Below are 14,386 nucleotides of genomic sequence, written 5' to 3' on the forward strand. Positions count from 1 at the left end.
CATCGCTAGTGCTTATGCTCCTCAAATAGGATTGGATGATACTACAAAGCAACGCTTTTGGAATGATATCAATAGACTAATTCAAGAGATTCCTAGTAGAGAAAAAATATTTATTGGAGATTTCAATGGGCACGTGGGAAAATACAATGTAAGTTTTGACAAGTTACATGGAGGTTACGATTTTAGAGACGGAAACAAGGAATGCTATCTTCTTTCAACATGAACCATCTTGGCAAATGTACTTATTTGGATAACTCTTTGAAAATCTAATTTTGCAACTATTTGAGTGCCATGACGCATCAACACTACTTCTATCATTTTAATATGATATAACAATTGACTCCATCTTGTTCAATATGTTTGGCTACTTACTAAGCTGTGTAGCTTTCTTATTATACTTTTGCATAGAAACCTATTCGATTAGGTTACCAAAAAGTTTGAAGTACTTTTTGTACAAGCATTGGACTCAACACTTCAAAAGAGAGACCTAAAGCTATTTTCTGCATAGTAAGGTTGTATGTAGGTGAACCTTGTTTGATTTAATTGGTCATGAGTAGTAAAGTTTGGTAGCATGACATGGTTGCCAATTTTCAATTTCCAAATTGTTAAAAATTGAAACCACATTTTTTTTAAAATATCTAAAACTTGAAACTTATTTGGCAACGAAAATGGCTATCAAGGTTCATCGTACCGGGTCCGGTAAGCATACCGGTCGCCTACCAGACCGGTACAGTTCCCGCTCTTCCCCGCCGGAGCCGGAGAACGAGAGAGAGCGCGGAGAAGAGAGTGTGGGAGGAGACCAGTGGCCACCATCGGAGAGCCGCGGAGGGGCGGCAGAAGCCGAGGGGGGGCGGGGGAACCCACAGGGGCGCGGCGGAGGTCGCAGCCACGTCCCCGCCCCCCCGGCCTCCGCCGCTCCTTCGTGGCTCTCCGTTGGCGGCCACAAGTCTCCTCCCTCCCTCTCTTCCCCACGCTCTCTCCTCTTCATCTTCTTCGTCTCCGGCACAGAACCGGCTCGTACCGGTTTCCACTGCTCCGGCATACCAGTTACAGACCGGACCAATCCGAATCGGCCGGTACGGGCCAGTTCGTCAGACCCTGATGGCAATGGTGGTCAAGAGTCAAGATTGTGATGATGGATGGCACAAGTGGGTGCCGATTGACGATGGTCGATGGTGATGACAGTCAACGGCAAGGGGTTGTGGTGGTGGCAAGTGACAGCAGGTGGCCGACAATGGCTGGCATCCAGTGGCGAATAGTGGCAGCAGTAGGTGGTCGTGGATAGCGATTGGTAGCCGGTGATGACTGGCAGTGGTGACCAATAGCAATCTATAGCAACGGTGTTGGTAAGTGTCAAAGTGTCAAACAGTGGATGATGATGGCTGGCAGAGGCAGCCAGTGGCAATGGCTGCCAGCACCAAGTTGTGGCCTCTCAGCCAGCAATTGTGGTGGTCGCCGATGGTGGGCAATGGAGTTGGTTGTGAGCAATTTTCAGTTTTCAAAAAGTCAAAACCACATTTTCTGGTTTCTAAAATTTGCAGATTCTAGTTAACAAATTTCAAAAAAACTGAAAATGGGAATTTGGTTACCAAACACTTGTTCTACCTAAATTTTTGAGTTTTAAAAAAACTGAAAACTGAAAACTGGCAACCATTCCAAACAGGGCCTTACTTTGCATGATACTCTAGTTTGCTCTATATATCAAATGCCACTTATTTCCATGAACAACAGATTTTGAGGATAAATTTTATGAATTATTAGTTTCCCCAACCAATCCTTGATCTAAATTTAGGCCGGTGACCGACCATAACTATAGTTGCATATGGAACTTGGAAGAGACAACATTTTAAGACGTGAAAGTACAACCATTATATTGAATGTTTTAAAAAAAGATTAGCAGAACTGGTGCGGGCACCAGTACCAAACCACTCATCACTAAGGTCTACAGTCGCCGCAGGAGGATGGTCCAGCCAGTTTCATTGTGGTTAGAGTGATTTTGTTTCATTTTGATGGCCTTTGGGCTTACTTATGTATTTTTTTTTATCTTTGAGGGCCTTTTGTGAGATTGGCTTCTTTGTAGGGGGGTTTTTGTATTTTGGGTCTTGTATATATGTTGGACCATACGTTTGTATGGGGATACTATGAATGAAGAAATAGTTCTCTTTCTTTAAGCCCTGGTGTGAAACTATGAGCCAGAGCTAGGTGTGAAACCTAGTTCCCTTCTTTCCCTTCCTCGCCTTCCTCTTCTTTCTTTTTCTCATTTTTCCTCTTCATTATTGTCCGGCATTAGCTAGGTATCAGAGACCTGCTACAACATTAAAAAAAAAAATTCTAGGTTGTTGTGGGCATTGCTCATCACGTGCGGGCTCAGGCTTGAGGGAAAATGGGTGTCTTCTCCAAGGCAACTTCTCTCCCGGCCGAGAAGTGACTTCTGCTTTTCCAAGCCGAAAACCCAAACCCCCCTTCCCCTATCTGTTTCTTTCTTCCGGCGGCGCACCAGAAGGAAAGGGGAAAGTCTTCTTCCCCCCTAAGACAGCCGGCGACCAGGCGCGAGAGAGGAGGAAACACCGCGCACGCCTCTGCGATGCCTCTCGTGCTCCCCTAGTTCTTGTGGTGGCTCCCGAGGAAAAGAAGGGGAAAACACCCCTGTCGCCGCCGCCTTTCGTCGGATCCTAGGAGAGGAGCACCGCCGTCCCCGAGTGCCCCATCGCCGCCCCGCCGTACCACACTGTCACACGCTCCCGTGCGTTCCCGATTGCCGATTTCATCCGGATCCGAGAGAAGCACCGCTGCTCTCTGCGCTCCATCGCCCGAGCATCGTCGCGTTCCACGCGACACATCGCCGCAGAATCAGGAGCAACCGCCTACAACCACCCATGAAGGAGATAATGAATAGTAATGGGGCTACGGTTCCCGGCCGGCACCTCCAGCACTGGCGGGCCTGGGTCGCAGGAGTTTCTCCCTCCCCTAGAGACGCCTCTGCTTCGCTGCTTCTCGCATTCGACTTCTTCGAGGCGTAGTAGAGCGAGACAGCGTCCCTAAGGTACTCGCTTCACCAGCTTGCTGTTGCAAAGGCTGGTTCCATTAAAGCCTTTTCTCGAGCAGGAGCGGGGCTTGTTAGAGAAGGGCTTCATCCTCGCACATCTTTGTTCCTTCTTCCTGACGTCTCGTCGCAACCGCCCAAGCTCCGCGTCGCCCTCTAACGTTGCCACCAGACGCCGTCTTCCATTGTTGCAATCGTGCTTCTGGTTGTCATCACCAGCCCAAGTCAAATTCCTTCCTTTCCTAGTAAAACTATCTGCATGTTTAAAATTCAGCATCTAGAAACTCTTTGGTGCATTGTTGGCTTATCCTACTACAAATTCAACACATACATCCAAATAATATGAGATATCCTTCTCTCACCATGCTACTGCCACAGCACTGAGAATCTCTTGTAGTGGGCCCATCTTTGCTATGAATCGTTAGGTTGCCTAATCTTTGGGAGTCTTTCGAGGCCCCGCGATACCCTGCAACACAGAATGCTGGCACTATCTGACTGCAGTTGCTTGCATTTCCTACATGATCCTCTGCTTGAATTCATTTGCTTGAGATTAGCTTTCAGTTTATGTTGAGCATACACATTGATCTCTAGGCATCATTTTCATGCATTAGGTCTGCCTAAGAACCACCACTGTCTTAGTATTGTAAGGTTATGCACAATTTTGCACACCCATTACATGCACCTTCGTAGTGGTCGTGTCGTCTCCTATTTAGAATCTCAACTTGCCATGGATCCCAACATCGAAGCCTTGCTGAAGACCATCCAAGACTTGACAACAGTGTCTACCCACATCAATGCCCAACTAAACTTAGTTGAGGTATCCCTTCAGAGGATTATTGGATCTAAAGAGGGTAGTGTTTCCCACTTGAAGGCCCAAAGGTCAAGGATGAAGCCCTAGAACATCAAGGATCTGTTCAACAGGGCAACTTCGACACTATCCTTTCCAAGGTCGTCCTCAAGCCTACCCTCGTCACACAGGTTTGGCTCCATTCCCTAATGTCGATAGGGGTATCAACACAATGTAGAACCCAGAGAAGCTCTGACCATGATGAAGATGTGATGAGAGGCATTCAGGTTGAAGCCCCCACCTTTGATGATTGCCTTGACCCAAAGATCTTTTCAGACTGGTTGCACGAGATGGACTACTTTAAGCGGTATAATTTGTCTGAAAAAAAGAAGATTTGGTTTGCCAGAATGAAGCTCATTGGTTGAGATAAACTTTTCTCGCAAAGCACCGAACAGCTTCTGGCTAAGAGGCATCAACCTGCCATAACTGACTGGATAGAGATGAAAGAAAAGCTCAAAGAAAAATACCTGCCCCTCAGTTACCAAGATGATCTCCTTGACCGATGGAACAACGTGAAACAAGGTAACAGATCAGCCACTAACTACATCGTCCAATTTGATGAATTAATGATGCGATGTAATGTGATTGAAGATAAGAAAATGGTCCTGAGCCGATTCTGAAGAGGTCTCAATGATGAGCTCAGAAAGGAACTTGGCCTTCAAGAGGTGTCTACTTTAGACCAAGCTTATACATTCGTGCAAAACTATGAGCAGGTCTCCAAGTCCATGTTAGTGAGGCGCTCTGACATTCGGGGCACTTTCGCCAATTTTCATTCTTCTGGGTCTAGACCTTCTGTGAAGTCCTTTTCTCCTAAACCTCCTTCTACCGCCCCTACCCCAAGCCGAGATACCAAAGGCAAAGGAATCTTTGGTGAGCTTTCCAAACCAAATTCCATAATTCAATGCTACAAATGCCAAGGTTTTGATCACATTGCCTCCTAATGTGCTAACAAATCTCTTGTTATTGGTAATCATGAGCAAAGAGGTGATGCAGATGACTTGGAGCAAGTCTATGAACCAAATCTATACGACATTCAAGACATTGATGAGGAGTGTGATGAAAGACCTGATAACCTAGGGTGCATCCGCACTACACCTCTACCAATTGCACCTTCAGCGACAGTCTGACCAATCCACCATAAGTGTAGTCAGGTGTGCCCTCGCCCAACCCAAAGAAACTGATGACTGGAGAAGAACCTCGATCTTCCACACTTATATTAAGTACGGAGAAAAAAATTGTAAGGTCATCATTGACAACAGAAGTTGCATTAATGCAATATTCTCTAGCATCGTCTCCCGCTTGGGTTTGACTCCCGTTCCCTAACCCCAACCTTATAAGGGCTCTTGGATTGACACATCTTCTATTCACATCAAAGAAAGATGTCTTGTACCCATTCACATCCTTTCTTACAAAGACACCATCTGGTGTGACATAATCCCGATGGATGTGGGACATCTAATTTTAGGAAGACATTGGTTGTTCGACCTTGATGTTATCATTTATGGTTGATCCAACTCTTGTTCTTTTGTGTTCGAGGGCAAAAAGATCAAACTCAATTCTTTGAGACCCAAGGCACCTGAAAAGAGCAAGAAAAGAGAAGTGTCAAAGGGTAAGGATCACCTCCTTTGTCCCTCTGAATTTGAGGGAAAAGTGTCCAATGAATCTTTGGTGCTCGTTTTACTTGCCAAAGAAGTTCACCTAGATAGTCAGAGTGAACTACCAGCTGAAGCCCTCTCTTTTCTTGAGGAGTTTCAAGATGTTTTCCCTGAAGACCTTCCGGATCATTTGCCACCTCTGCATGACATCCAGCATGCCATCAACTTGGTTCCGAGAGCAACTCTTCCTAACCTACCCCACAACTGAGCGAATCCTTTTGAGCATGCCGAGCTACAACAGCAAGTCAGTGAGCTCGTACGCAAAGGGTTAATTCGCGAGAGCTTAAGTCCTTATACCGTACCTACACTCCTCACCTCAAAGAAAGATGGATCTTGGAGAATGTGCGTTGACAGTCGGGCCATCAACAAAATCATGGTCAAATACCGTTTTTCCATTCCTCGACTCGACATGTTGGATATGATGGCAGGCGCCACGATCTTCTCGAAGATTGATTTGAAAAGTGGCTACCATCAAATCCGAATTCACCTTAGGGATGAATGAAAAACTGCGTTCAAGACAAAAGATGGCCTGCACGAATGGTTGGTGATGCCTTTTAGCCTCTCAAATGCTCCCAATACTTTTATGCGGGCGATGACTCAAGCACTGCGACCTTTCATGGGTAAATTTTTGGTCGTGTACTTCGATGATATCCTTATTTACAGTCAATCAAAGAAGCAACATTTGGCCCATTTGAGACAGGTCTATACAACCCTAAGAAATGAGAACGTACCTGCCAACCTCAAGAAGTGTTCATTCTTCACTACTCATGTCAACTTCTTGGGTTACATTGTCTCCTCAGAGGGCTTGTCTGCTAATCTTGAAAGTCACAGCGATAGTACAGTGGCCCGAGCCCAACATCGGTGAGGTTCGTAGTTTTCATGGGCTTGCTACTTTCTACCGTCGTTTCATTAAGGGGTTCAGCATGATTATATCACCAATCACTGATTTCCATAAGAAAAACGACTTCCATTGGACCAGCGCAGCTGCCAAAGCATTTGGCGACATCAAAAAGAGGATGACTGAGGCGCCAGTTATGCCTCTCCGACTTCAGCAAGGCATTTGAAGGAGAGTGTGATGCATCTGGCCTCGGTATAGGTATACTCAGCCAAGAACATCATCCTATAGCCTATTTTAGTGAGAAACTAAATGAGGCAAGCAGAAGTATTCCACCTATGACAAGTAATTCTTAGCCGTAGTTTAGGCTCTACGGTATTGGCGCCATTATCTACTTCCCAATGAATTCGTCCTTTACTCTGATCATGAAGCTCTTCACTACCTCAATTCCCAAAAGAAGTTGAATTCTCAACATGCCAAATGGGTTGAGTTCCTCCAGAACTACACTTTTGTCCTGAAACACATATCAGGTGCCACAAACAAAGTTGTTGATGCGATGAGTTATCGAGTAGCCCTACTCTCGGCCATGTCTGTCAATATCACGGGCTTTGACAGACTCAAAGAGGACTACTTATCTTGCCCTGATTTTGAAGAACTCTACAAGGCCCTTGCTGATGGACAAGAACCCTTGATAGATGGTTTTCATCTTCAAGATGGTTATTGTTCAAAGCAACCAAGCTCTGCATTCCACGAACCTCAGAGCATTTTGGACGAGACAAGTCCATTGAAGAGGTGGAGCATCAATTCTTCTGGCCAAGTCTAAAAAGGGACGTTGCCAAAATCATTGGCCAATGTCGAACTTGCTAATTAGCCAAACACAGAAAACAAAACACTAGCCTTTATACCCCTTTGCCTATGCCAGATCGTCCTTGGCACGACATCAGTTTGCACTTCGTGCTTGGTCTTCCTCGTACCTTCAAAAAGCATGATTCCATTCTTGTAGTTGTGGACCGTTTTTCTAAAATGGCCCACTTTCCCCCTTGTTCCAAATCTTCTGATGCCTACAAAGTGGCCAAAAACTTCTTTGATGAGATTGTCAAACTGTATGGACTTCCAAAAACCATCGTGTTAGACAGAGATGTTCGCTTCATGAGTTACTTCGTGTTAGACAGAGATGTTCGCTTCATGAGTTACTTCAGAAAAACCTTGTGGCACATGATTAGCACCAAGCTCAAATTTTCTACTGCTTATCATCCACAAACGGATGGCCGAACAGAAGTGGTGAACCGAAGTCTTGGTAGCCTCTTGAGATGTCTTGTGGGCGAAAACAGCCGTAATTGGGATTCAATCCTTTCTGTAGCTCAATTTGCATACAATAACTCAGCCAACAGGTCTCTAGGCATGAGTTCATTTGAGGTAGTGCATGGTTATAAGGCTAGAAAACCTCTAGATCTTACCCATATCACCCCATATTAGAATTTCTGAGTCTGCACATGCATTTACACACCATATTCATAAGTTGCATCAGAAGATCCACAAGCGCATTCATGCGAGTAATGCTAACTATAAACTGCAAGCTAATTCTCACAGGCGTGATAAAGAATTTTCAAACTAGGAATTACGTTATGATCCGTATTCGCCCTAAGCGGTTTTCACCTGAAATCGTTAAAAAATTGCAGGCTCATAGTGCTAGACCATTCAAGGTGTTGCACAATGTTGGCACTAATGCCTATGTCATTGATCTCCCATCTGATTTTGGCATTAGCCCAACTTTTAATGTTAACGATTTGGTTGCTTATAAGGGTCCACCAACAATCCCGATGACCCTTTTGTCGAGCCCTCTCCTGAGCCCGATGATCTCCCTATTCCTGATCCCATACCAGCTCGTTCCCTTTACCCCTCCCACCAGCACAAAAAGAGCAAATTGATTCCATTTTAGACGACCAGACAGTTTTTACAAGTAGAGGCATCCAGCGGTTCTTGGTTCATTGGAAAGGACGACTAGAGTCTGATTCCACTTGGCACATGCGAGATGAGCTTTAGCAAATTGACCCGGACCTGTTGGAGTACTACCAAAGCCGCACCGGGCTGCGCTTGTCGAGAACGACTTCTTTCCACCCAAGAGGAGTTGGTGCGGGCACTAATACCAGACCACCCATCACTCGGGTCTATAGTCGCCGCAGGAGTGCTGCAGGAGGATAGTCCAGCCAATTTCATTATGGTTAGAGTGATTTTGTTTCATTTTAATGGCCTTTGGGCTTATGTTTTTTTTTATCTTTGAGGGCCTTTTGTGAGATTGGCTTCTTTGTAGGGAGGTTTTGTATTTTGGGTCTTGTATATATGTTGGACCATACGTTTGTATGGGGATGCTATGAATGAAGAAATAGTTCTCTTTCTTTAAGCCCTGGTGTGAAACCAAGAGCCAAAGCTAGGTGTGAAACCTAGTTCCCTTCTTTCCCTTCCTCCCCTTCCTCTTCTTTCTTTTTCTAATTTTGCCTCTTCATTGCTGTCCGGCATCAAGAACTCCAAATAAAACATAAAGAAAAAGAATGAAATTAAAAAGAGAACGCATAAAATACACAAGACTTTAATCACCACGGACTGAATGAACAAAAGTCTATGTGAGAGAAGTTTAACAAGCACTACCACTAACAAGGGTTTAAATAATCAAAATACCCTTAAGTACTGAGCAGTTATAACTTAAAACATAAACCAACCTGTCCAATTTAGTCCTTTATAATAACAAATACTAGACTAATATTATAAACTTAATAAAACTAATTACACTAGAATAAAAACTTTAAACAGTCACATCCAACAACTGAAATGCTCAGATACAAGAGTTGAACTACTTAGATTCACTACATTGACAGGGTTCCAGAACAAATATAAAGAAAATGCTTTACTTCAAAACAAAAAAAATCTTGTATATGTGATATAGTAGTTGAATAATATTATATATATTGAGGTAAAATGATTTTCATACTGCATTGCTGGTAGAATGGTTGGATGATCCAAAAATAGAAACAATAGAAATGAAATAAGGACGAATTTGTAACCTAGAATAGTCATGTTGTAACTCTTTCCTTTTTACCAGAAATTCAATAAATTCAACATAATTATGATTAGAACCCATAAATCCACCTAAACTGTGAAACACGGTCAGTTACAAATTTTCAATTTCACCAATCAAAATTTTCTCAATGATATATCATAAAATCTTAAATGCAATACAATGAGTGAAAATAATAATTTGAGATAAAAACTCACTGTTCCATGCCATTCTCCCCGATACACCTCCCCAAAAGACCCTGGGCAGGAAAAAAAGTCCAGGAAAAGGAATATTAGGGTTACCTTGCATGAATGTGATGTGATGTAATACATTTTTCATGAGAAAAATAGAAAGCACCGTATAAGGTTATCAGTTGATAAAAGTAATATCAATTTTATACCAAGCCCTATCCGCTCGCCCAGCATAATGTCCTCCCATGGTATTTCAAATTCTGCAACATCGTCAATAGCAATATCAGATTTTGCACTCTCAGTGCCAGTTGACTTTTCAGAACTTCTTTCCATTTTTGGATGAGTTTCAGGGGCGTCCTGTTCCTTCCCAAGACCACAATCATCTCCATGACCACTTCCTACCTGCCCAATACCCAGATCTTCATTTTTATCTGTTGAATCAATATCATGACAACCACCAGATACAGCAGGCTCAGAAGCATATGACTCCAAATGCTCCTGTTGCCTGTTGACAGCAGCAGTCGTGGCTACTACTGCAGCAGCAGTGGCAGTGGCTGCTGCAGCAACAGGAACTTCCAAGTTTATGTCAGTATTTGATTTAGCTGCAGCAACAAACACTGATGATGCAACTACGGCAGCTGTTGCAGCTGCAGCAGCAACAGGCATGTGTTTTATAAACTGCAGTGAAGTCTCCTGCAACTGTGCAGAAGCATCTCCAGATCGAGATGAACAAGGATTGCAGGCAGATGCTACTTGAAAATCATGAGGAGAATGAAGCCCCAAACCCTCGACAGGCTTCAGTGCATCGAGCGGTAACCTTGAAAGGGCCACTTTTCGCTGGACATCTTGGCTAGGCAGATGAGGCAAAAAAGGACCATGACCCTTATCAGCTTGAGCTTTATGTTTAAACCCACACTTCTGTCTTTTCATTTCATCTTTACCTTCATTCAGATTCAGGCCCTCAGACATCGCAGCTTCTGATTGTTCACTACATACTTCAGAAAACAAGTTTGGTGGTGCCACAACACCGCTTTCTAACAGCACATCATGAAGCTTCTGAGCTAACTGGGGGTTTTCTTTAGCAGCATTAATCATGTACTCTGAGACATCCTTTACTTTCTTCCTGTGGACGGTGGAAGAACTGATGCCCTCAGTCCAAGAAGGCGATCTTGCAATACAATAAGGGTGACTTACCCTACCAGATGCTTCTTGAGTCATTGCAATGCTATCAGTGCCGAAATTTCCAGAAACATCTAGCATATTCAGATTTTTGTTTAAATACCAGTTGCTTGAAGAAGGTGAAGAACTTAGTTTTTGGCAATCTTGATTACTCAAATCAGATCTTGCGACTCCACCACTATATGGAGTTTCACGATTGGGATAGATGGATCTCTTGTCGAGTGGCTCGTTTTGGGAATAAGGACGGGTAGAATTTGATAACTCACTATTAGAAGAGCCTATATGAATGCTGTTGATATCTTTAACAGAAGCATTAACAAAAAAGAAATTATCTTCAAATTCATGAGTCAGTCCTGCACCATCTGACGGAATAAGAGTACCAGGTTCCCCCATTAAATCAATAATATATTCCCTGCAACAGAAACTTACCAATCAAGTATCCTGCCGATATTAATATTAAACCTCTAGATGAAACAAATCTCTCTACTCCAGAGCATTTAAGCTACCAAGGGGGAAATGAGAAATAGGGTTATAGGTGAGACCTAAATTCAAAGAGAAAATGATGTAAAGCAGAAATCTTCACATGCTATTTTATGGATATCCGTAAGGCCTTCAGCTTGCCAAATTATCAAGATCAACCATATCCAGAGTCTAATTCAAATCATTAAGCACAAGATGAGTATGGCATTTATATGATTTTTTGCAAACTATGAAACTACAATCCCATTTTCAGATAAGCAAAAATCATGAAACCAAATTGATTGCTGTGATGAGGATAATGCTGTATATGAAAGAATATTACCTTCCATCATTGAATTTTACAATATCCAAAGCTCCATCATCTGATCCAGTATACTGCTTTCCTTTCACTAACCGACAAGGAATGCCCAAACTATCAGCCAAAACCTACATTAAACACAAAATGAAAATTTAGTGATAAACCATGTATACCATGGGATATTCAGTTCTAACCAAAACAAGTTTACATAAACCAACATAACAAATATATGTCAATCTCATGATCAATATGATCACAACCTGCATTCTCCAACAAGCTTTTATCGAGTTATCATACACAATTTCTATTATACTGCATTGTTCCACTTGATTCATAGAGCTTAAATAATTAGATCCAAATATAGTTATGCACCTTCAGTAACATTTCTTAATTTTTTATCCTTCTTCCATTTCAATCTATACAAAAAATCATGAAGATGTCATACCTTTGATACTATGAGGACAATTTCACATAAACTCAATGTCAGCTGTTCTTTCACTAGGGAGAATGGAGAACACATTTGTACACTTCATAGGGGCTATGGAGGCAAATCATGGATGATAAGGGTGCAAAAGAACCGAAAGGAAAACAAGACAAATGAATACAATTTTAGTGGAAAATGATTGCAAAATAAAACAGCCATTTGCGAGGCAGATGATGCATACTTCTAGAGCTTATACAATTGTTGACTTGAGAGTTATCACATAGGAGAGTGGTAAGGTCAGCACTAGTGTATGGGTGCCAAATTAGGCTTTTAAGAGAACGTATTTGAATATAACAAATATGGAAAGCATGAAAAAATTACAAGGATGAGTTGCGAAGCTAGTAAGCGGAAAATTAGAAAAATATGAAGCTTGAGTGTTGCAAAGAAAGGAAATGGTGAAGAAAAATTGTTTGAGACAGTATCATATAGCGGACCTAAGTTCTTAATCACAGCAACAAGGATCCAGAAACCAAGGAAATCATGAACCAAATGTATAAGTAATGTTTCTGAAAAGCTAGCACTAACTAAGAAATGGGCAACAAAATCATGCAAACATCTAATTACTCTGAAAAGTTTTCAACACCAATGGCATTTATTTTTTCACTATATCAACAAAAAAATGACTGAATTTCCAGAGATGTTCAGGGAAACCCATAATGATTTCAAGGGGCTGTTTCTGTTTGACCCTTTGTCAGTCAAAAACCTTGGATTTAAAAATCAACATACAGACCCATATGGACACCGAACAGTACTGTACAAACAGTGGTACAGGGGCTGTTAAGGTTTGGCACGGCCAGTATGGAACTAGTCCAAATAAGCAGGAAGAAAAGGTTAAGAAATGCATATCAAGCAGTACAAGCCAGCAGTTTAATGTTCATTCAGAATATTAAAGAGAGACAAAAATATATATCTTCTTAGCTCAAGCAAATACTAGCAGCTTTCTAAACCTGATCTTTGGTTCATTTTAGATAGGCAAGGGGCTGCTTCTTACTTTTATAGCAGCAAATAGAAAACAAGATCTTTAGGCTTCTGAATTTCCATCTTAATCCCTCTTCAAAGTTGCTTTGAAAAGGTTCCAAAAACATATGTTGGTTATCTTCCAAGTCCTAGTAGAACCCAATAGCGTCATATGGCTTCTTAACTCATCTTGTAAAGACTTTTAGTTCTTTTGGTTTGTGATGATAAGAACAGGGTCGGCGGAACCGTCCAAAACCGGGCGGTTCCAGCCGTCCCGAAACATACTAGTGAGCCGGAGCCGGAAAAGGAGAAGGAAAGAGAGAGCTAGTGGAGGAAGAAGAGAGAGAGAGAGGGCGGCGAAGTTTTTAAAGGCCGCGGCCGGACCCTGTTTCGAACGAAATAGGGCAACAGCTGCGGCCTCGTGAATTTTTTGAAGGCCGCAGCCGGACCCTATTTCCAACGAAATAGGGCAACAGCCGCAGCCTCGCTTTCCGCGGCCAAGGTCAGCCTCCGCCGTACTCTGCCGATGTCTGTTACCCTCCTTCGGCCCTCCCTCCCCGCTTGCTCTCTCTCTATTTTTTTCTCTCCCACGGTCCCTCTCTCAGTACAGGCCCGGCACGGCCCGTACCGAGTCATCCCGCCGGAGAACCGGTACGGTGCTCAGTACTGATTCCTCTGACCTTGGATAGGAGTCATGTCTTAAAAAAAAATATTTTAAATCCTCATTTGACACATCAGGCTAGGAAAGTTCTAATTCCTTATGACTAATTATAAGGTTAGAGTTGAATCTTTATATATACACAAAATGGTAATGTAGGACGGTCAAGGGGAAACAAAAACAATGTTGATACAATTTCAGAATGCTAGGGCTAGTATAAGGGCTCACTGGTATTCCAAGTTTAGACTTGAGTATTCACAAAAAAAGGGCATCCCGATGCATGACGCTCTTACCCAACATCAGCGGAACTATTATTGGGCACCGTACTGGTTGCCCGGCGGGACAAGTCAGTACAAGCCCAAGCCATGCCATGTCGGGCTCATACCGACACAGTATAAGAGGCGGGGGAAAGGCGAACGGGGGAGGAAAAAAAAGGGATGGAGGCCGGCGAAGGGTGGCAGAGGCCGGCGAAGGGTGGCAGAGGCCAGCGGTTGCGGCCGTTCCCTTGTTTCGTTAAAAACAGAGGTCCAGCCACTAAAAAATTTTGCGATTTTTAAGTAAAGTCGGTTCGCGATTTGCCAACTTCACTTAAAAATTTCAAAAATTTTTAACGATCGGACCTCTATTTTTTAATGAAACAGGAGGACGAATGCGGCCTCCGTCTGCTGCCCCAACGCCAGCGCTCCGTCGGCCTCTCCCTCTCCCTC

General features: G+C 43.1%; 1 protein-coding gene across 8 annotated transcripts in view; it reads right to left on the reverse strand.

Annotated features, from left to right (window-relative positions):
- LOC103695944 (probable serine/threonine-protein kinase SIS8) overlaps window positions 1–14,386 on the reverse strand; it is a 98,302-nt gene that overhangs the window by 57,043 nt on the left and 26,873 nt on the right. For all 8 annotated transcript variants that reach the window (XR_005507008.1, XM_039116087.1, XM_039116090.1 and 5 more), the window contains 3 exons: window positions 11,605–11,708; window positions 9,833–11,214; window positions 9,651–9,691 (listed from right to left, as the gene is read on the reverse strand). Coding sequence is in view for 7 of the 8 variants with exons in the window: in XM_039116087.1 (XP_038972015.1) it covers window positions 9,651–9,691; window positions 9,833–11,214; window positions 11,605–11,708 (1,527 nt within the window). In the remaining variant the exon portion in view is untranslated. The remainder of the gene's footprint in view (window positions 1–9,650; window positions 9,692–9,832; window positions 11,215–11,604; window positions 11,709–14,386) is intronic.

Source organism: Phoenix dactylifera, unplaced genomic scaffold, assembly GCF_009389715.1.
Source record: "Phoenix dactylifera cultivar Barhee BC4 unplaced genomic scaffold, palm_55x_up_171113_PBpolish2nd_filt_p 000051F, whole genome shotgun sequence".
NCBI lineage: Eukaryota > Viridiplantae > Streptophyta > Magnoliopsida > Arecales > Arecaceae > Phoenix > Phoenix dactylifera.